At 35.8% G+C, this 24,655-nt stretch overlaps 1 protein-coding gene across 8 annotated transcripts in view; it reads left to right on the top strand.

The window, feature by feature from the left end:
- Window positions 1–24,655, top strand: part of EXOC6 (exocyst complex component 6) — a 364,257-nt gene that overhangs the window by 295,339 nt on the left and 44,263 nt on the right. For all 8 annotated transcript variants that reach the window (XM_059169437.1, XM_059169440.1, XM_059169439.1 and 5 more), the window contains one exon: window positions 11,597–11,738. In XM_059169437.1, coding sequence (XP_059025420.1) covers window positions 11,597–11,738 — 142 coding nt within the window. The remainder of the gene's footprint in view (window positions 1–11,596; window positions 11,739–24,655) is intronic.

Here is a 24,655-nt window from a genome sequence, read left to right as displayed (position 1 = left end):
CCTATAGTAAATCCTAATTGGGCAATATTTTTTATATGATTGTAGTTTTGTAGAAACCTACATTTGAAGGTAATAGTCCTTATTTTAGTGAAGCAGTCAGAAGGATTCTCTGGAACTTGATTGTGAAAAAGTTAGTATTATGGTGTATCTGTGGTGAGTATAGTGCTTCGAGAAACCTCTCTGGTCACCTCCATGCATGACATGGCACAATTTGCAGATATTTTCCTCATCTGTAAAATTAGGGTCAATAAGAGTATATGGCCTATAGAATTTTGTGAAGGTTAAATGAGATAGTATACATAAAATATTTAGGAAAGTTTCTGGCATATAATAAACCCTAAAAAATATTAGTTATTATTATTACTTGCTTTTAAGACTATGCTTTCCCTGAGTGCCTTTTCTTTATGGATCTGAACTTAAACTCCACTTGTAGAAATCCACCTCATTGCATAACCCAGTATGATTCATGACCTTCTGCAGATTTTTCTTTTTCACTCCAAACCCTGTACTACTCTCCTGAATTGCCTTAGCTTTTACCTTTTTTTCATGGCCTCATCATGTTTTGCATTTTACTGTGTTTGTTGCTCCATTCCAGCTCCAGTTGTAAGCTCTTGAAGACCAGAATAAGAACTCAGATTTTTCTGAATGTGCAGTATTACAAGTTCTTACCTTAAAAAAGTCTCATCTAGCACTTGAAATTTAAATGTTACTAACCTTTCTGTTCCTATTACTGAAATTCAGATTTTTGTTATTATAATTGTTTTCTAATTAGCCTCTGCCAGTAGTGTCTCCTCATTTCAGTTCATCATATATACCAGTGCCAGATTATTCTTGCTAGCGCACAGTCAAACCATATTTCCCTCTTGAAAAGCTTCAGTCTCTTGCTCATCTAAAGTGAAAATTTTGCATGCTAATGAAAAGAAATTATCTCAGCCTCTTTCCAGATACATTTCTGACCATTATTCAACATGGGCATTCTAAGTGGAAAATTCATTGTGTTCTGGATCTCTTATTTTTTACCTTGGCTTCAAAAATCCTTACTCTCGGGCGCCTGGGTGGCTCAGTGGGTTAAGCCGCTGCCTTCGGCTCAGGTCATGATCTCAGGGTCCTGGGATCGAGTCCCGCATCGGGCTCTCTGCTCAGCGGGGAGCCTGCTTCCTCCTCTCTCCCTCTGCCTGCCTCTCTGCCTACTTGTAATCTCTCTCTGTCAAATAAATAAATAAAATCTTTAAAAAAAAAAAATACAACTTCCCCAGAGAAGTGGGCTATAAAAAAAAAAAAAAAATCCTTACTCTCTTCCAAAAGCATCTTTAATGCTACCTCTTCGTGAAACATTTGCTAATTCCACTTAACCATATGTGGATACTTTGTCCCACTTTTACAGTACTGTTTATATTTTGTCCTATACTATAGCTGTTTGAAGACTTGACTTCTTTCAGCTGTTAGAAGTTATTCCCCTTGTGTCAGAAACTATTATCCACTCATTGTGTCTTCTGTAGCACCTAAACAATATTTTATACAGAGGAACTGCTTGATAAGTATTTTTTAAGTGAACATGAGAGAAATGGTAAAGAAATAGACTTTTATAAAAGTCATTTTATTTTATGGGTAGAGAGCTTAAAAAATATGCTGCACAAATCAGAATTTTTTTTTTTAAGATTTTATTTATTGGGGCTCCTGGGTGGCTCAGTGGGTTAAGCCTCTGCCTTTGGCTCAGGTCATGATCCCAGCGTCCTGGGATGGAGCCCCACATCGGCCTCCCTGTTCAGCAGGGGAGCCTGCTTCCCCCTCTCTCTCTGCCTACCTTTCTGCTTACTTGTGATTTCTCTGTCTGTCAAAGGAATAAATAAAATCTTTAAAAAAAAGATTTTATTTATTCATTTGACAGAGAGATCATAAGTAGGCAGAGAGGCAGGCAGAGAAAGAGAGAGAGAGAGAAGCAGGCTCCCCACCGAGCAGAGAGCCCGATGTGGGGCTTGATCCCAGGACCCTGGGATCATGACCTGAGCCGAAGGAGAGGCTTAATCCACTGAGCCACCCAGGCGCCCCACAAAAAATCAGAATTTTTAAATCAAATTTATTTATGATGTATATAATATTTCCTAGTTTTGAAGAGAAAGTTTGTAGTCTTATTCACAGGCAAAAATTTGGAAAATGCATGAAAATTATTTAGTAAAGGTGGCATCAATACCGTTTAGAAATATTTGTATGTTTACTCTTTCCTTGCACATCTCCTTGCACATCTCCATGAAAGAATGACATAATACTTCAAACTACAGCTCTCTTCACATGTATAAATTAAGTGGTGATTTAAACACAATAAAAGACCTGATAGCACCAAAATAACCTTTGTGTATTCCCAGCACTAAGGCCAAATACTTTGTCTCATTGAAGAGACACACACTCAGGCTTTCCCTTCAACTTTTTCTTCATTTGCTATAATAATTTTTAAGTATTCAGTTAAGCTTGCTAACAACAGGGTTCCTGCAGAAAAATCATGTATGTGTTCAAAATACAGAGGTCATGTTCAGAAGTGATACTAATTGTGCTATCTAAAAAAACCCCTCAAATTGTTTCTTGTTCTCTTATTTATAAAGGCAGAGATAGATTTGGGAATCAGTTTTGTATAAATTAGCATGAGAAATTTTAAAAGCTTTGGCACTTGAATGTTCAGTGTTTTGAAAAAGTTATATGACGGCGCCTGGGTGGCTCAGTGGGTTAAGCCGCTGCCTTCGGCTCAGGTCGTGATCTCAGGGTCCTGGGATTGAGGCCCGCATCGGGCTCTCTACTCAGCGGGGAGCCTGCTTCCTCCTTTCTCTCTGCCTGCCTCTCTGCCTGCTTGTGATCTCTGTCTGTCAAATAAATAAATAAAATCTTTAAAAAAAAAAAAAGAAAGAAAGAAAGAAAGAAAAAGTTATATGAGATAGTTCTTTCTCTGGCAATAAATGAAGTATTTCTACTGATATTTTTGATACCTATTTCCATACTTTATAAAAAGTTAATTCCAAGTACACAAAAATCAACAAGAACAAACCATTGACAGTATATCAGTGCATTGAAGAGAAGTAAAGAACTTTGAGAGAGAATGTAAATGAAAAAGTGGAAAATAGTTGAATTAATATTTTTTCTTAATCTTTTTTTAATATGTGTTTTTTTAAGTAAATTCTACAACAAACATGGGGTTTGAACTCATGACTGTGAGATTGAGAGTTACACATTCCACTGACTGAGCCAGGCAGTCACCCCTATATTTTTCTTAAGCTTTTTGTTAATGTATTCAAACAGTTAAGTGATTTTCACTACTGTAAGTTAATTGCAAAAAAAAAAAAAAAAAGAACGTTGCTTTTTAGTTGGAAATAAACATAGTGGAATTTTATAACTTTAGTCCTTTTAAGTATTTATTCAGTTGATGCTGACTAATCTTAGTGAGAGATTTACTTGCATTAAGTTGTAAGTCTTACATGTGTATGTAGCATAGCACACTTTAATATTTCCCACTGTCAAAGGTTGTGGAAAACAGCGTTTTGATTGAGACCATAATTGGAAGAAGTAGTTAGTAACAGAAATCTTCTTTTAGTTTAGAAGGAAACAGCATGAGAGACTTAGTAGAAAGCTAGTGGATTAGGAGAGAACTCTTAAGACCTGATGAATAAGTAACAGATCAGGAAGAGATATAAATGGAAATAATTAGAATGGATTATCATCAGTCTTTGGACTATATATTTACGTATGTACATGAATACATATGCACACTTACAAATATCCTGTAACTTTACTCTTTAACAGCTATCAGTGAAATAGACTAGTTCATTGGTGCTGTGTTTATGAACAAAGTGCCGTTCAGAAACAGGAAGAGTCAGTACCACAAACAAATGGAAATGCAATATCTGGCAGTTTTACTAGCAGGTAGCAACAGAGAATTCATGTTTACAAAGTTAATTGAGTTTTTGCAGGTAGGAATGGTAAAGTTCTAGGAATGCAAGTGGTATCTTCCCCTTAACCTTTCCACAATAGAAAGAAAAATATAAAAATAACCCCCCCCCAAGTTAAATGGACAGAAGGTGAAATTGGGGAAGAAGGAAAGGGACTAAAATATGTGGATAAGAGATTTTTCTAGTTTGAATTGTGTTTTATTGTGAGCAGATAAAGACAGCAAGAAAGGAAATCAGATCCCCTGAAGAGAAAGATGGGGGATTGTCAGGAAAGATGGAGCTGGAAATTTTCTGTCCAAGTCCCTGTCCAGTGATGCCAAAGAGCCTGTTTTTCTTTTTTCTTCCCTGTATGGAGCCTAACAGGAATGGAAAAGAGTAAGGATAGAGCTCATGGGAGAGGTGGTACAGCCTTGGTGCATTTATATTTACAGTATGTTTGCAGGTCAGAGATAACAAAATTCAGCAGGCCAAGGTGCTGATATATATTTATAAAAAACTTATGTAAGGTGCTATAATATGAAAGCTAAGGAGATTGGACTTTGGAATATCCCACCAAAGGAGCATGTTCAGACAAATATCACATATAGGGAGTGAATTCAGAAGATGAGCAACATTTTAATTCCTTCCTTTTCTTTCATTCAGGAGACTTTAGGCATTGTAGGAATGCTGTCATGTTCTTTTAGATCTTTTACTTACGAAAATTAGTGTGTTAAATGGTAGCACTGAGGTTAAAAGCCTTTGTCAATTTTTTGAAGACAAGAAGGGAGCAGTTGGCAAAGACCTACTATAGATGTCTGTAAGGACTTACTCTTCGTTCTCAGAGTATTGTTGAATGTCATTTGCAAATTGTCTCTAGGAAAAAAATAGTAATTAGATAACTTGCCTTGAGCACTCCTTCCTACTTTGTATAGGTTTCATCTTGTTTTAATATATATCTTCCCTCCACTTGATACTTTTCCCTTATTCTTTTAAAAATCTCATTTCTCAACTGGAAGTGAATCTAAAAGTTCTCAACTGGAAGTGAATCTAAAAGTATCTACCTCAATCCCATTCCCACAGTCTAGGACAGCCCCATGAAATTACTTGTTCAGAAGGCCCTTGACATTCTGAGTGAGTATACCCCAAAACTTTGAGCACTTTCAAATTTGAAAATACTGCTATGCCATGTAATTTCTTTCAGAAAATGCTATGAAATGTAACTGAAAAGTGTAGACCTTAACAAGTTATTTTATCCATGTCAACTAACAGAAGACAGCAAAGCCACTTTGAGTTGGGAGATTGGGACTGTTCATTCAGGCTCTTGAGTGATACCCGCTGATACCCATTTCACAGAGCATGTTATGCGGATGCTTGCCTGAGCAGATGAAGCCCTACTTGTGCTGGACTCTGAGATTCTTAAAAGGTCAAAATCTAAATTTAAATCCTTGAATGACAAAGGTCTGCACTGCATTATACTTGTATGTATATGGCTGAATTTATGATATGTCAGCTTTTTAGCTACATATATTAATAAGAGTTGGCTCAAGTGACATTTATCCATTTCACTAGTGATCATGTGGAAACTACTTATATTGTCTAGCATTTTAGTAATTCTGGCAAATTCTTTGTAAATTATAAATTGTACTAGAGTTGCAAACTCGAGTACATTTTATGATTAAATAGCCCTGATACTCTGATCCGGTTGCTTATGTAAAGAAATGAGGATATGACCCTGCTGTTACAGAGCTGTTGCTTTTAGAACAGTTCCTGGGATGCTCCAGTGTTTTGCTCTTAAGTCTGTGGCTTAGCTGTAGTACTGAGTCTCCACAAGGAAAATTATAGCTCATTTTTTTTCTTTTTTAAAAGATTTAATTTTCACAAGTAGGCAGAGAGGCAGGCAGAGAAGAGGGGGAAACAGGCTCTCCGCCGGGCAGAGAGCCCGATGCGAGGCTTAATCCCAGGACCCTGAGATCACTACCTGAGCCAAAGGTAGAGGCCCAACCCACTGAGCCACCCAGGTACCCCTACAGCTCATCTTTAACTTCCCTTGCCTTTCTTACAATTGCCAAGTGAGAAGAGTTATAGAGCCTTAATATTTTATTGCTTCCCTACCTAAACATATGCCTAGCTGCCCAATTTGCTATTATCAAGTAGATTTAAGAGTTAGGAATAATTCCTGTCAGCTCCCACACATCATAAACTAGCTTCCTTCTTCTTGCCAGTCTGGGCAAAAGTACATGCACCTTTCACCATTTTTGTCTTGAGTTCTGATATTATCAATTGCTTAGAAGCAATTTTTATTGCTTTTATTGGTCTGCTGCTCCTTGTGTTTTCCTTCCACCTATTAAAGGTAGAATGATAAATAGCATGGAGCTGCCATGACATCAACATTGAAACTTGCAGAAAGCTAAAATCCTGAATATTAAAGTCTGGATAAAAGTTCGGATAAAAAAGATTTAAAAAAAAATTAAAAGGCCTCCAAAATTTGATGAGCCCAGTGGTTGGGATGAGGAAGTTCTGAGTGAAAGAGAAATTACCATGTATTGCAACTATCCTAAATTTTTCCCAGTTTGGGGAAATTCCGCCCCCCCCCCAACTTTAAGATAATTGTGTTCTATTTAATCTGTGTGTGTGTGTGTCCCCAAGAGTATGCATTTATGTTACTGTCTCATATCCCTTATGATTGGGAATTGTTAGGAGAAAAGCCTGAAAAGGGAGAATGTGAATTCATACTTCATTGTGGCGATTATGGTTAATTGATATGGTAACCACCTCTTTTGGGGCTAAAGCTACTTTAGGTGGGGACAGAAAGAATATGAGAGGAATACAGAAGTGTAAAAAAAGTATTTTGGAGAATGTTGGAAGTGTTTAGAGTTGAGTATATTTTGATAGACCTGTGAGTGTTTTTGGCATAATTTCAAAAATCTGTCTTCAAGATAGTGTTAAAGTTATTAAAACTCACTGAAGGAATTCATCTTGATACTTTAACGTTTATAACTCATCCATTCTGTTCGATTGGGAATCTGAGACATGTCCTTTTTATATAGGGCAGTGCTACAGCAGTCTGCCTATTTTACTAGATAGAAGAATCTTCGTGCATTTGTGAAGTCATCTTGGGGAAATTTTCATGTTTTATATTAATGTTTTAGATGTTTTTTCCTGATTTATTTAATAGTGTTCTTTACATAAGAGCCGGATGTAGTTTTACATAATAAAACTTTAGATTAGTGGTTTTTATGTAAAATAGAAGGAAAAATAATAAATTTCTTAAGTTAAAATACCTACTTATCAACTAGGCATCTGTTTTCATATTTCAATTAGGAATTTATTTCTAATTTTAGTGTTTACTTCACATTTGATGTAAGACCTCACTCTTTTATAGTCTGTTTGTCTTAAGAAAAAGCTATATACATTGTGGGTCTTTAGGACGCTGACCAATTCATCAATGCTTCCCTTTTTCTTTTGCGTTTCCTCTGAAAAGACTATTTCATACTCTCAAGTGAAATTTATGCAGCAAACTGAGAGACAGTGAGTTTGAATAATATGATATTTTACTGCTTTAAGTTGCTTAAAAATTAATAACCTAAATAATTGTAAAATGCCATACAGAATCAGAAATAATTAATAAGTTTTCTTGTTAGTATTAGATTTAATATTCAAACAGTCTGTGATTTTATTTCAATTTTCCAGATTTTTTGAACAAGAATTACATAACCTTTTAAAACAAAATCTGTTATCAATTTAAAGAATAATAAATGCAATGCACAATATTTGAGTCTATATATTTCTTTTTACTTAAATAAAAAAAAAGTTAGTTTATTGTGCAAAGTTACCCTTTTGTTGGAATATAAAAAAAGTAAAATGGATTCTCCTGGGATCATTAAGGAAGGGAGACCAGTACAGAAAGAATGGTTGTGATTTCAAGAGCACATTTTTATGTTAAATGTAGTTGAGAGAGAATGAAAGCAGCATTGAAAAATGCTTTCAAATAATTACTGTTGAAATCAAACCTTTCTTTTTTTATTAGATCTTTGAAATAAGAGAATGGTGAGACAGAAATGAAAACTTCAAATGAAAATTTAAATGTATCAAATTAGTTTTTAAGTATTCTACATTTCTCCTATTATTAGAGTAGATCTATCAAAACATTACTTAAAACAGTGTTGAGCCATAATCTAAACATTACTCAAAACAGTTTTGAGCCATAATCTAATAAAATCTGTTGTATTTTTGTTACCATGTCATTTTGTGGTGTTTCAAAGGAAAGAGGGAGTATCTTTAGTCTAATCTGTAATAGTAAATTATTTTAGAAATTTGGCTTGACATACAAACAGATGTGTTTTCTTGATTTCCTTTTAAACTGAGGGTTGGTGGTTTGTGGTTTATTGTTCCTGTGATTGGCATTAAAAGCCTTATTTCACAGCTTGCAGTGAGGGACTATTGGGTAAAGAGTGGCTGTGTTCCACAAACTAAATTCAAAAAGTGTCAATCAAGGTCTCACATAGGTTGCTTAGAGAATGAGTTTTCTTACTGATTTCACCAAATGTCGCCTCATGCTGTCTTTGATTGGCACAGCCTGGCAGGGAGGATGGATGAATCTGTCACCGACTGGTTAATTGTGTTGCTGGTCTTAGTCTGACATCAGGTCTTTGACTCTTAAGTGGCTCAATACAAAACAAATTAGCAGATTGTAGTCATATTTCTCATTCTATATGCTTTGACTTTGTTGAATGCAGTCCATAAATCATATTGACTGACACACAAGTAAATGATGAAAGCTGCTTTTGAGACATGGATCTAGAAAGCAGCGCTGTGAAGGTGCCATGGAAGGATGCATATGGTTGACCCTTTGGGAATTTCCTAGGAGCCAAATGTCTCCTTACTACAATTGTTCTTAGAAGAAAAGCTTTTGGGTAATGCAAAAAGGATCTAATATGTCAGCAGATTCTCTTTTACAAGTTCCTTTGAAATCTAAGAAGTTTGTCTAAGGATTTTCTCTCTTTGCAAGTTGTTTTTCAGCAAAATGTTAGAGGAGGGTAAAAAAAAGTAGTTACCTTTAAAAGTTTGGCAGGTGTTTTTATTTATTTATTGAACTTTGTGTTAAAGAGAAGAAAAATGTTAATAGTAGTTGCAATTAATTTTTCAGATGAAGCCTGCAGAAATTTCTAGGTGCTTGAAATTTCTTAATTATTTGTTTTGTTTGTTAAAATAGATAATTGCAAAAGTACTTAGATTATTTGTGTTCTAGAAAATGATATTATTAAGAGTGTCCATAGTATTAGCAATAAAAATGTTCAGAAAGGGAACTTTTGGTTATACCAAAGTGTACCAAGGGCTTCAGGCATCAGAAATGAATTGCAAAAGGTATTTTTTAGTATTCGGAACATTAAACATTTTCTCTCTAAATGTAAGTGATAGATGGATTTAAGGATATTTGTGCACATTTTATAGTTAGAAAATAAACATGTTAAAAATGTATTGTCTTACAGAATATAACGTTTAAAATATTTAAAGAATCCAGACCTTTGATACTAGTGAATTTATTTCATTAGAAGATTTATAAAATATTTTACAAATATTTAAATCTTATATCTTTGAGAACAATAAGCCTGTATTTAACATGCATCATCAGAAGAAATTTGGTATTAGGGTTTTATTATTACATATGTTGTTTAAACAAAAAGCTAAAAAATTCGCAGGCACATACACGTGTGTGTGTACGTGTGTATGTGTTTTCATTACCTATTTCCACCAAGTTTATGGAATCGCCTGTATTTCTCTACTCTTACTATCATTTTTGGCTCCAGTACTACTATTATATAGTGATTCATAGCATTTGAACCCATGTTGAATTTTAAATGTCACCTTAAAATTATACCACTTACATTGTGCAGTATATTTACTAATGAAATGAATATAATAGTAATTTTAGGGAGCGATTTATTAATCTGTTTTGCGGTTGGTGTATTACCGGGGCAGCATAAGTAGGACGTGGAGCTGATTGGATGGAGAAGTACATGAAGCTAAAATGCAGTAGTTGTTCCATTAGGTCAAAATTACATTTCCATTAAGTATTCTCAAGCCTATTACATTGTAATTAAATTACATGCCATTGATTTCTCCTTTTTCTATGTTTTTGTCCCCCTCCCATTCATATTGATATTATGGTGCTTGGGGAATGGAGCTGCATGTCTCCCAGACTAATTCCTTTTGGGTGTGAGGGATCTTGAAGCATGCTGGGTTTTGCATTGTTTGTTACATTCTTTTTTGGCAGTTCATCAGTATCTGTCAAATATATTGTTTGCATTGGCTTTTATCTCTAAAGTTTTTGATTAAGAAATTGAGATTCCATTTCAGATACAGTTTTTTACTGCTGAGGTCTAAATGCTAAGGCATTCATAAAAGCTGCTTTGTTTCTAGTCTGATTTTAAATGTATAGTTTAATGAACAAATGTTCTAATAAACATCTTAAAAACATATTTATGTTTTTCTTCTAATAGATAAACTCTGTAAACATTTCTGTACCAATTTAGTGAAACATTTATGTGTAGGAGGGTTTTTTTCATGATTTTGTAGCTTTATTGGCCTTTGTGAAAGTAATAAAAAACAACTATCAAATAGCACTGAGTAAATATTTATTAAGCAAATGAAGCAAAACATGATGCATTTTCCAAATGTCATTATTTCTGACCATTTTCATAGAAGTTTGAGTCCTATCACAGGAGTCAGTCCATCACCAAATCACATGATTGTGATTGAAGAGAGCAAAAGTAGGAGCACTATTACACGGGAAAACTATACATGAAAGAGTCTTTATAATATTTTAAACTTTTAATTGGGATACAAAATCTGTTTAAAGAAACAGTTTATACTAAAAGTGACATTGTAATTTGGAGGCTAAACATGAAAACTTAAAATTTTTACCATCTTTAAGAAATTATAGCCTTAAGGCTATCAGTGAAAATTTATGTAGTTTTTAGGAGCTTATGATAGTAGAAAATATTATATAATAATATGTAGTGAAAGAAAGCCACAAGTATTTATAATTTATTTAACCACATACTTCTAAATTACCAGGTGATTTAAAAAACCAAATGTAGATCTGTAGATGATTTTGAAATCATATTAGTAGGCAAGCCCCCCAGCTAATTGAAGCTATGCTACAGACTGATGTTCTGATTAGAAGGACTTATGACTCAAAGTATATTTTTAATTTTAGGTATGGTCTAAATAAAAAAATGTTTATTAACTTCCTTTATTCTTGCTTGGTTAATTATACAAAGCAGAGCTTAAAGAACATTACATGAATAAAATGTATAATTATTTTGTCATGAATGCCATATTTTAATGTGTATTTTTAAAAATACTTGAGACATTTCAAGAGCTCTAATAATAAATCATGGGTTTTTTACTTGTCTTTTAATTTTCCTGGGTGAAGTTAGAACTTTAATGATATTTATGTCCTGAGAAGGACAAGTAAACAAAAATATTAATTTTAATTCTTACACTAAAATGCATAGCTGCTTAGAATACAGAAATAGAAAGGCCAGTAATCACTGTTGTACCCCCAGAAAGGCAACAAAAAGAATGCCAGATATATAATTTTTCTGATGATTTATGGTATATTTCTGTGTTTGCTTATATATGTTTATTTATATTTTGGTTTTAATATTTGTTTTAAACAGGGGAAAGTTGCCCAGACCGCTTGCATGTCAGCCTGCCAGCATCTCTCAACATCCTTAATGCAGATGCTATTGGACAGTGAGTTAAAACAGATAAGCATGGGAGCTGTTCAGCAGTTTAACTTAGATGTCATACAGTGTGAATGTAAGTACCTCATTGGCTAAATCTCATGCATTTCTGGAATCTATATTTAAATTATATGGAAAAAATTGTATATAAAAGGATGGTTCAGGATAAGAAGGAAAAGGCCTGAATCTGAAATTTTCAGCAGACTTTGAAGCCACTTCTTTCAAGGAAGATAAAACTATCCTCAGCTTCACTTTGGCGCCCTAGAGCTCTAGAAGCACTACAGTGGCAATATAGGCTGGGATAATTGAAAAGATGATTCATTTTTCTCCTTATTCCTTTTTCTGGTCATTCTTGCCAGGACACTCCTAACATTGCTCATCAATGAATGAAATCATTCTGTCATTCTTACTTTGTGGATAGGTAGCTTTTTAGGTATTTGCTGCAGGGATAATCTTAGGGCCCTGAATTCCAAATGAAGCGTCTTTTCTATTCTGAAATTTTGGTCTTCATTCCCCCTAAATTTCTTAAGCCTTTATCTTTGCCATTGTTTTTCACTGTTTTCTTTAGGTAAGAGATGGGCAGATTCTGTAATCTCATGTTGGTGTTAGCCAGTCTGCTTCAAAACTAGATATGCTATTTGGCTCTTAGCTTTGTAATATATACTTCTGGATGTGGGTTTTATCACCCTTGAAGTATAATTCTTTAAATAAAGAATGTAAGTATACAAAGTAATTTTCAAACATAGCTTTCAAATGAATGGTACACTGATTAAATGATGAAAATCCCTGGTTGACAATTCAGTCAGGCAGCACTATTGATAAATTGAAAATCAGTGGGGCACAAGAAGGCTGAGGCAAATTTTGCACTAATATATTCTGTATGAAAGACATTGAAAATGTAACCAGCTTGCAACTGAAACAAGAGTGACATTTTTTTCACCATCAAATATTTGCCCACTGTGTATAAGGCATTCTGCAAGGAAAAACAGAGTTAATAGTAAATAAAATAATTATGTCAGCTGTTTGATCAAGATCACTTGCTTACTGCATAAAAATATAAGTCCAAGTTGTTTTTTTTTTTTTTTTTAAGATTTTACTTATTTATTTGAGAGAGAGACAGTGAGAGAGAGCATGAGCGAGAAGAAGGTCAGAGAGAGAAGCAGACTCCCCATGGAGCTGGGAGCCCAATGTGGGACTCGATCCTGGGACTCCAGGATCATGACCTGAGCCGAAGGCAGTCGTCCAACCAACTGAGCCACCCAGGCGTCCCAGTCCAAAGTTTTTTTTTTTTAAACTTACCTATTTCCTTCAAAAAAAGAGAAATGCGTATTTACAATGGAAAAGAAAGTTTTTCCTTAGGAAAGAGAAGCATTTCTATTTTCTCTAGTTAGAAAACCTTTATTAGCTAGTTTGGTAAAAAAAGAAAAAGAAAACCTTTATTATGTATCTTTCTCAAAACATAACTGTCATTTAAAATGGCATTTATTGGGGCACCTGGGTGGCTCAGTGGGTTAAAGCCCCTGCCTTCGGCTCAGGTCATGATCCCAGTGTCCCGGGATCGAGCCCCGCATCGGGCTCTCTGCTCTGTGGAGAGCCTGCTTCCTCCTCTCTCTGCCTGCCTCCCTGCCTGCTTGTGATCTCTCTCTCTGTCAAATAAAATAAATAAATAAATAGATAGATAGATAGATAAATAGATAAATAAATAAAATGGCATTTATTTTGTGCTTTCTAAATACTTATCAAGAAATATTTTTGTTTCTACAAGTTTCTAAGCTCAAAATAATTGTTATTCCATTCTCAAATAGTTTGAAACTGATATTCTGAAAGTTCTGTAAAAAATCATCTTAAGATCATTCCAGTATGACTTTACATATGTAAACAAACATCTAACATAAAAATTACTTGAAGTATTTTGTATTGTTACATCTTTAAAGTGTATTTAAAATAATTAGGTGGTTGAACGCTTTATTGGCATTTGAGTATGTCTTCTCATGCTTTTTTTTTTTTTTTTAAGATTTTATTTATTTATTTGACAGAGAGAGAGATCACAAGTAGGCAGAGAGGCAGGTGGGGGGTGGGGGAGGGAGTGGGGGAGCAGGCTCCCTGCTGAGCAGAGAGCCTGGAGGTGGGGCTCAATCCCAGGGCCCTGAGATCATGACCTGAGCCAAAGGCAGAGGCTTAACCCACTGAGCCACCCAGGCACCCCATTCTCATGTTTTTTTGTTCAAAAATGGAAATTACTATTTGGCTAGGCAAAATTAGGTATCTAGATCTTTTCTCTGTTCTCTTCTGCCTCCATGAAAGAAAGACTGGTCTAGCTGTACTTACAGAAGGATACATAAATCTTTGCCCCTCTGTCTTTCCGTAGGATAGTTTCTACCTTTAGTTGACTTCTTCAGGTGGAGATACTGAAGGCTTCTTTTAAATTGCTGATTTTTTTTTTAAAAGCACTATTCTCTTGGAAGAGACCAAGAAAGGTCCTAAGTCTGAGCAAAAACTCAGGAAATTTAGATTTCCTAGAAGGGTAGACCCCAGTCTGATGGGGGCCAAGGTTCAGGCACTATAGATATGGGAAGGGGGAGAGACTAGGACTCAAAGACAACCCACATAAGATAATTCAGCTTCCTTTAAGATTATGCCTGTGGTTGGCTCTGCTCCTTAATACTTACCATGTGTTACTTAACCATTACCTATTTAATATAGCATCATACATTCAGCACTCACTGAACAAATATAAACCAACATTACATTTTCCATGTTTATCCCACTCTCTTTCTGGTGCAAAAGAACCTTCTACCCCCACTCATGAATTTAGTGACTGATACATAAATCACTTAAAAATGAAACTTAGTGGGGTGCCTGGGTGGCTCAGTGGGTTAAGCCTCTGCCTTCGGCTCAGGTCATGGTCTCAGGGTCCTGGGATTGAGCCCCGCATCGGACTCTCTGCTCAGCAGGGAGCCTGCTTCCCTTCCTCTCTCTCTCTCTCTGCCTGCCTCTCTGCCTACTTGTGATCTCTGTCAAATAAATAAATAAAATCTTTTTTTAAAAAAATGAAACTTAGCTTTTTTTCTAATAAATATGTTAAGATAATTAAGTTTTCATCTTACCTTAGAAGTATTTTTGTTTTTTAAAATCTGGAAGAAAGCAGATCCCCCCCCCCCTTTTTAAATTTAAGATTTTATTTTTAAATAATCGCTACACCCAGTGTGGGACTCTAACCCACAACTTGGAGATCAAGAGTTGCATGCTGTACCAACTGAGCCAGCCAAGCCCCAAAAAACAGTTTTTAAAAATATGAAGTTTATTTTCAGTATTAATGAAGTATGTATGTATGCTTTCTACATCCTGGGGCAGGGAAAGGAGAAGAGTAATTTGGCTAGATAGGAGGAAAGCTAAAATGCATCATAAATTTGTGAAGAGAAGGGATCTGGATACCATAAAAATCAACCGGGATATGGAGAAGATAGAGAGGTAATTCACATGTGGAATCCTAAAAGCTAAAAGACCATTGAGTTTCACCACTTACTTGGTAATAAACATACACATACTCTTCTACCTGAAATCCTTTCTAAATAACCCTGCCAAATAGTTGTCCAAGTAGTCCTTGAACATCCAATTTGGGGGATTAACTATGCTTCAGAAGCTGTGTTTCCATATAATGTATCACTCTATCACTTTCTTCCAGAGAGGTTAATTTACTTTCTCTAAACTTCTTTTAATGGAGCTAGTTCTACCTTGGCTTCAGTCACCAGTGCCTTTGTGCAAATTAGAAATGGTATTCCTGTTAAAAGGAAAAAGTCCTCCAGAGTTGTCTGTTTTATATGAATTAGAAAAAGTTTACTTTTTTTCCAGCTGGACTCAACCCTCTCCAAGGCACATAGTTCATCAAGTGAAATGTGGTCTAGATGTCCGCCCTTCCTTGCTCCCCTCCCCTCTCCTCTCCTTAGCTGGACACTGGGATGTAGCAAGCAGTCTGATGCAGTCTGTATATGGCAGTTCTGCTTAGGGTCATACAGAGAAAAAGCAAATCTTCATCCACAAGTCAGTTATATAAAAACTGCTCTTATATCCTTTCAAATCTTCTGAAGGCCAGACATCAACAATGCCTCTTACTGTTCTCATGTGATTTGATTTTGGATCTGAAGCTCTTCTTTGATTAAACTGGTTTGACTACCTTCTGTTTAATGTCTGATACCCAAAGTTGACTACAGAGATACCCAGGTATGGGGGGAGCCAGTATAATCTGCATTAGACTGTTAAATATATTATCCACAGTCTATATTTCATTACTAAAGCCCAAACTAATATTACTTTTTTTGGTTGCCAGAGTATACTCTGGAATCATTGAAGCTGTGCTCTCTAAAACTTGTATATCTGTATATTTGTGTGTGTGTGTGCGAGTGACTGTGATTGTTATGTTCTGTTTTTCTTACCCTATACTTGTGTGGTTGGATTTTGTTTTGGGATTTTAAAGTTATCTGTATCGAATTTTAAGATTAGTTTCACAACTAACCTATTGAGGTCTTTTTATATCAAAATTTAATGCCTTCTACAGATTTGTAATCATGCTTATTATATATTTGACAAAGTTACTAGCAAAATGTTGAACAAAATCTTATATCTATATCATGAGATACAGTACATCAGTGGTTCTCAAAACCTGATCCCCGGATGAGGACCCTGGGAACTTGTTAGAAATATGAATTGTTGGGTTCCATCTGCTGAATTGGGAACTCTGGTCATCAGACCCCCTAGGTGATTTTCATGCACAATGAAGTTTGAGTACTACATTATATGGACCTTCCCTTCATATTGACTTAGATTCATTATTCAGGATTTTATGGGTTTTTTTTCAGCCAGTTAATAATTCCCTAATTGAATCTAACTCATGGTTTTGCTCAAAATGTTTGTCAGATACCTTCCTGGCATATCGGGGTAATAATGACCATTGGATTTTTCTTATTAATCAGTCTATTCTTTAAAAGGAGGAAATGATACTACTATGATTCTTCATAAACCCATATTGACTAATAATAATTATTTTCTCTTCAAGAGACTCAGAGATCATTACTTAAAAGAGTGTGACTGGTTTTTGAAACTAACATAAAATCTTACTAGTCTGTGTTGTACTAGTAAGAGATCCAGAGTCCAAGGAAGTCAGGTAGCAGGGATCACGAATTAGAGACCATGAACCATAGAGATCCTGGGCAAGTTAAGAAAGGCTTACAGCAAAGGCTTAATTAAGCAATAGGAGGTGGGCATGAAATATAAGCACCAAGAATGGCCTTTATATGGGACACCTAGGTGTCTTGGTCAGTTAAGCTTCTGCCTTCAGCTCAGGTCATGATCCCAGGGTCATGGGACTGAGCACCAAGTGAGGCTCCCTGCTCAGCGGGGAGTCTGCTTCTCTCTCTCCCTTTGCCCTTCCCCCTGTTTGTGCTCCCCTTCCCCTCTCTGTCTCTCAAGTAAACAAAATCTTAAAAAAAAAAAAAAAAAAAAGAATGGCCTTTATTCTAAGTTAGATCTTCCTTTAATTGGGTTTCATCAGAAAGCAGAATATTTATTTTTCCATCCTCATTACTTTGTGAAAACATTATACATATATTTCCTGGCCTCAGATTGTCAGTCTACAGGCAGAAACAAAAAGGGCATCTCACAAAAGTTGGGAAGATGGGAAGATGGAAGTAATTTCACTTCTGTCATCATTCAACCATGTGCTTTTAGTTTTTGTTTTATTTTTTTGGTGGTGAAAGAATTAGCACTGATACATTAGTGTGATCCTTTATTTGTTTTAAGCAATTTTTGCTAATATTCCTTGTAACACACATACTTGTGAGTTAAATTGGCTTGAGCTAAAATTTCAGTCTGCAACTGACTTTTTTCCCATGTAAAGTCAACTGATTCATAGGAAGATTCATTTATTCAAATATCCAATGAGAATCTATTACCTGGTATATTACCTGGAAATCCAAGATGAGTCAAGCTTCAAAGATCTCATAGACTGGTTGGGAAGAGACAGACATGTAAATAACTATAATAGAACATAACGGTTCTTTTTAAATAGCAATTCTTTATATAAGTACATATTACTTGTAGTGGAGAGGGAGCAATTCTTCATTCCACAGGATGGAGAAGATTGACTATAACAGAAGTGAAGTTTAAGCTGGGTCTTAAAGGACAGGTAAGATTTCATCAAAAGCAGGGAAGGGCATTCTGAGCAGAGGGAATGGCATAGACAAAAACATTATGGTGAGAGAATGCTAAGGGACTCTTCAGACAGTTTTGTTAGGTGTCTAGACTACAAGATGAATGATGAAAGCATTGCAAGATATGGCTGGAAAAAGTTAGATGCCTGAATGCTTGGACTTTATTTAATAAGCAATGGAGAGCCACTGAAGCTTTTTAATAAGGACTATGATATGATGAAATCTGTCATGGAAAGTTAATTCTGTGTCATGTGGAAACTGAACTGAAATGAGATACTGCCAGTAGGCAAACCTGGTAAGAAACTATGGAACTTTTTTGTGAAGGATAAAAAGAGCTTGAGTTTGGACAGTTGTAATGAAGAGGATGGATTGCAGACATTTGGGAGGAGAAAATACAAAGAATTATTAAGTAAAGGTACAATTTGATATGATTAAGATGGTTAGAATCAGGGCGCCTGGGTGGCTCAGTGGGTTAAGCCGCTGCCTTCGGCTCAGGTCATGATCTCAGGGTCCTGGGATCGAGTTCCACATCGGGCTCTCTGCTCAGCAGGGAGCCTGCTTCCCTCTCTCTCTCTCTCTCTGCCTGCCTCTCCGTCTACTTGTGATTTCTCTCTGTCAAATAAATAAATCAATAAAATCTTTAAAAAAAAAAAAGATGGTTAGAATCACACAGTGAAAGAGAGAGAATGCATCTCATGATTTCGGGATTGGGGGCAGGTGAGAAGAAGGAGAAGGAGATGGAGGATGGAGAAAGGGGGCAAAGAGAGAGAGAAGAGATTTAACATCCAGGATAGATAATTAAATCCAATATAGAATTTGTAATTACGGCACCTTATAGAATGCTGTGTTCACAGCATACTTGTTGAAAAATGAACAAATTAATCAGGAAGTCTCTATAATTTACATCTGTCTCTCTTAGAGCTCTGCCTTTGTTGTCAGAAAGTTAAGGCCAACTGATACACCATACTTTAACTCAAGACCATTTAGGATCTTGATACAGATCATTTATAAAAATTCTTCACAGGGGCGCCTGAGTGGCTTCAGTGGGTTAGATCCTCTGTCTTCGGCTCAGGTCATGATCCCAGGGTCCTGGGATCGAGCCCCACATTGAGCTCTCTGCTCAGCAGGGAGCCTGCTTCCCTTCCTCTCTCTCTGTCTGCCTCTGCCTACTTGTGATCTGTCAAATAAATAAATAAAAATATTTTTTTAAAAAAATTCTTCACATATTTGATGACTATGTTTAAATAACCCTTTAATTCTTACCTGTTCTGAGCTAAAGAGTTAAAGTTTCTTTAATATATTCTTAGGGGATTGTTTTTTAATACCCTTTTGGTCATTTTTCTTTGGATCGTTTTCTTTTTTAACCCATACTAGGTCAAACTTGATCAAATGTCTGAGTTCAGAAATGTAGAATCGTACATGAATTTATGTAGAACTTTTTAAAAAAAGATTTTATTTTTTAAGTAACCTCTACATGCAGCTCAAACTCAGCTCCGAGATCAAGAAACACACACTCTAGGGGCACTTGGGTGGCTCAGTGGGTTAAAGCCTTTGCCTTCAGCTCAGGTCATGATTCCAGGGTCCTAGGATCGAGCCCCGCATCGGGCTCTGTGCTCGGCAGGGAGCCTGCTTCCTCCTCTCTCTCTGCCTGCCTCTCTGCCTACTTGTGATCTCTGTCTGTCAAATAAATAAAATCTTAAAAAAAAAAAAAAAGGGAAGAAAGAAAGAAAAGAAACACACACTCTACTGACTGAACCAGCCAGGTGCCTCCTTATGTAAACTTTTAAAAAAATTCTTTCAAATCAGTCTTACAGAGGTCTGAACATATGTCAGGAAGTTGAGACCATGGTTCCAGTCCTGGCTCTGCCTGCATTTTGGGCAAGTGGCTTTGAAACCATTCAACAATTAAGAGGCATCAATTTTTTCTATAAAATATGGGATATGGAATTGATAATTTCCAAGATGCATTCTAGTTTAAGATTGGGAGGCAATAAAATTTAAGGAAAACAAAAGTAGGGCTTTGGAATCATACATTCATTAATTCCTTCTTATCTACTATATGTTTGGTATTTAGGCAACATAGTGGTAAACAAAACAAAAGTCTTGGGGTTTAAGCCCTGGGGAGACAATCATTAAATAATTGCACTAGTAAATATGACTGTAAATTGTTAAGTTCTATAAAAGTATAGAATACTATGAGAAAGTATAAGAAGTTAATCTAATTTAGATAAAAAGTTGTATAGAAGATACAAGATAGAGTCTATGCATGATGAAGTGGATACTTTTGATTAACTTGACCATATAATCACAGTGCTGCTAGAGCTACCTGATTGGAGAAGTCAGGAAGGCATCCATTTGGAATTTCAAAGGTAGCCACCCTGAAAGCTGCACAGAACCTTTGATCCTATATTAGACTTTGTATAACTTCAAGAGAAAGTGCTTCTTAGTTGGAAGAGCATTTGGCACACTTGGTGTGAAGCAGATGTTCTAAATCTGTATGTGTGCTTTTGTTTTATCCTTATTAAACACCTATTATATATTGGAGCCCAGTATAGATTCTTTATAAAGGCAAATGCATAGAAGAAAATATCAAAAGGTATTCTAAGGTTTTTATAAAGGTATCTCAGAAATCCTTTACATCACTAACAAAATACAGAATATTTCCAAAGCATCAGGCAATCAGAAAGAGTTGAAATACCCCAAAATAGATCTAGAATGTCCTTTTTCATACATTCTGTAAAAATATCCAAATGAGGTTATCCACTCTTAAGAGTTTAACATCTTAAATCCATAGATATTAGAAAAGCTCCAGGTTGAACTGGTCTCTGTTTCAATGGTAAGTTATTGAGGAATAAGTGAATCTCTAGATATAAAGGCCTTGGTCTTTTTCATTTTGGATAAAGGCTTAGCCTACTTAAAAAAAATAGATGAGGCTTTTTATAGATTGTGTGTGTGTGTGTGTGTGTGTGCATGAGCATGTGCATGTGTGTTAATGGCTTTGACCTCAAGGCCTCTTATTTTAACCTTGAGAAAAGACCTATATTTCCAAATAAAAGGATTCAGGGGAAGTCATGTAGATATATGCCATAGAACAATATTTCAGTGTCTCATTTTAGAGTACACTGGATACTATTACACTATTTGCCTCACTGAATTGGTCCTGGTTTTAATAGCACTTATGGTATCAGATTGAGCCTACTTTGCCCATATTCCAAGAAAAAGAGATGAGTAGATATGACTTTATATAAATGTGAGGTGATGACTACAGAGGGTCATTTGGTCTTAGAGGCTTGCATCCCATTGCTGCCAACCACTTGTAACAATAAAAGTCTGAGAATCAAGAACTTTTAAGACCCCGGACTCCCAGTCATGAATTCTTCACCACCAGAAAAACCACTAGATGGTGCTCTTAGTCATTCCTTCTAATGACAGAGCCAGTCCACACAGGATACCTTCTTTGCCTAGCCAAAATCTGTGTTCTGAATAGCTACTTTAAATCTTCAGATCTAGCAAGAAATAGAATTATAAGGAACCTCTTCAATATGCAGACTACTAGTATTCATTTTCAATCATTTATTTAGTTACAAAATTATTCCATTTTATAATGCCCCTGCCTTGTCATCCACACACAGTCTTGAGACGAGCCTAGCCTCCTCACGCTTTCTCTCAATCATTTGTCAGTCTTTTGGTCTGTTTGCTCTTAGAATCTTCCCCTTCCCTCTATCCTGGACAGTTCTGAATATCCTTGTTGATGTTTTCCAAATAATGCACATTCTCTGCCTTACAGTAAAAATAACTATCTGCCTAGGACAAGATTGTTTAAGGACTCATACCTTCTGCATTTAATTTCAGGGAAGATTATTTTTATGCCAGAATAAATACTTACAGCCTGACGGCGTTTTTTTTTTTTTTTTTTTTTTAAGATTTATTTATTTTAGGGGCGCCTGCGTGTCTCAGTGGGTTGAGCCTCTGCCTTCAGCTCAGGTCATGATCCCAGGGTCCTGGGATCGAGCCCCGCATCAGGCTCTCTGCTCAGCAGGGAGTCTGCTTCTCCGTCTCTCTGCCTGCCTCTCTGCCTACTTATGGTCTCTCTCTGTCTAATAAATAAATGGAATCTTTAAAAAAAAAAAAAGATTTATTTATTTTAGAGAGAGCATGAGCCCAAAGTGGCAGAGGGAGAGAGTATCCTGAAACAGGCTCCCCACTGAGCAGGAACTCTTGATCCTGGTCTGGATCCCAGAACCTGAGATCATGACCAGAGCCCAAATCAAGTGTCAGATGTTCAGTTGACTGAGACTTCCCTCATAGCCTGAGTTCTTAGCAGTTTTTGTACCCCCCATACCAAACCCTATACATCTATATGTGATCCGAAGAATGAAATTTTTTTGTTATATATACAAATAACTCGTGTTTTTGCCTACAGATATTCTTTATTCTCTTAAAATTTCAGAGATGGCCAATTTGGAAGACATTTTTGTCATTATAATCACAATTTACATAGCATGTATTATTTTTCACTTTCAGTTTCTTCTAAATTAATTCAGACTTGTCTCCTTCCCAGTTAGGCTGATACAGCAAAGTTTTATTCTGTTGTTATAAATGACCTTCTCAGTAAGGTCAGATCTCCATTTCTAGCCTTTCTTTAAGGATATTTTTAAACTTTGGGTTATTGATTATTATAAGGTTCCATATTCTAGCAGAAAATATGAGGAAATAAGTATGTCATGAAATCATACTGTTTTCAAAAAAGAAGTGGTTAAAAAAAATGGATCATTAAGAGAAAAAAAAAACCCAAAGATTTAGAATAACTTTATTTAACAACTAACTTTAGGGGCACCTGGCTGGCTCAGTCAGTAGAGCATGCAACTCTTCAACTCTGGGTTGTAAGGTTGAGCCCCATGGTGGGTGTAGAGATTATTTAAAAATAAAATATTTTTTTAAAGAAACTTTAGAAAGCCTGGAAACTACTTTTTCCTCCTGGAAATTATTTTTAAATATCTTATGGTAAGACCAAGATCAATGTATGTTTTTTAAAAATATCCTTCATATCCTTCATGGCATGGCTAAATGACCCAGACACAGATATCCTAACAGGAAAGTAGGCATTATTAAATAAAAATAATAAAAAGATGACCTAAGAGGGGTGCCTGGGTGACTCAGTCAGTTAAGTGTCTGCCTTCAGCTTAGGTCTTAATCTCAGGGTTATGGGAGAAAGCCCAGAGTCAGGCTCCCCGCTCAGCAGAGAATCTGTTTCTCCCTCTCCCTCTGCCCACCCTTCACTGCTCATATGCGCTCTTGCTGTCTCCAATAAATAAATAAAATCTTAAAAAAAAAAAAAAATGACCTAAGGGGAAAAAACATAGAAACTCCTAACTATGATAAATCATATATAAAATAAGGATCTGGAAGAGCCAAAAGAGAATCTGAGGGCATACTTACAGGGATCCCAAACATTAGTATTCAGTTATTTAAAACTTCAAAGGTTGAAATCTAGCTCCAGAATTATTGGGACCATTAGACAATATTAATAGAAATGAGTTATATGTATTACTATTCATTCGTTCAACACATTTACTGAATATTTCCTATACACCAGACATGGATTATATAAAGATAAAAAGATGTGATCTCTACTTCTCACAGCTTCTTGTTTAGTGGAAGAACTCACAATTTAGTTTTAATTGATAAAAACATTAGGGATATTCTCAGCCATCCTCAACTATTTTGAAATAAATGCAATATATATACACAGAATGTTACAGCTTTACAGTGCATTAGCCACATGTGGCTATTAAATTTAACTTAAAAATTCAGTGCAGATAGAGAACATTTCCATTATTACATTAAGTTCTTTTGGACAGCTCCATTTATGATCTAATCAGCAAGTTATATTATATATCAATTACCAGGACTCGATAGCATTCCTTTAGAATTTATCTGTTCATTTGTTTATTTCCTTAATTCGTTTAAGAAGCTTTTGTTGACTACTCATTATATGTCAGGCATTGTGCTAGGTTATAGGGATGTAGAAATGGAAATATATTCTCTGCCCACAGGGAGTTCATGGTCAGGTGGGAAGACCCAGACAGGTAAACAATTATAAGATAGCAAAATGGGTGATGTAGTTAGCCTGTGCACAGGAAATTGTAGTGAGAACACAGAGGAAGACTAACCCAGCATACAAGATAATGGAAATCTTCCTCTGAAAGTGATGATTGAATGGAAGGATGAGTAAGAGTTATCTGATAGAAAAGAAGCGGAGAAAGGCTGCCCCAGGCAGAAGGATCACAGATACTGTGCAAAGAGACTGTGGTGTATGCAAGGAAGTGCAGGTAGTTTGGCATGGAAAGAGTTTAAGGTGCCTCTAGGGAAGGGGTAAGAGATGAGACTAGAGAGATAGACAGAGAGACCTTATTTGTCTTGCTTTATCATGAAGATGATGGGGAACCAGTGAAAGACGTTGAACTATGATGTGGCACAAATTACAGTGATACCTTAGATAAATCACCCTAGGAGTAGTGGATGGAAAGGTAGCAGGGAGACCAGATAGGAGTGTGTGTTAGCATCCAAACAAGAAATGAGAATAGCTTGAACCAAGATAGAGACAGATTCAGGCTGAAGATATTTCAGAAGATAGAAACAACAGGATTGGCGGAATTTTAGGTTTAAAGACAGAAAAAGCCCCAAGTGCTATTAACTAGAGAGTTGCACTTCCATATTGGTTAGTTTCTTGTGAGAGATAGGATAAAAGGTGAAAGGTAAATACTAATGCAGATTCTGTATCAAT

Source organism: Mustela lutreola, chromosome 4, assembly GCF_030435805.1.
Source record: "Mustela lutreola isolate mMusLut2 chromosome 4, mMusLut2.pri, whole genome shotgun sequence".
In the NCBI taxonomy this organism is placed as follows: Eukaryota; Metazoa; Chordata; class Mammalia; order Carnivora; family Mustelidae; genus Mustela; species Mustela lutreola.
Note: the sequence above shows the minus strand (reverse complement) of the source record. Positions and strands in the feature narration are given on the sequence as shown.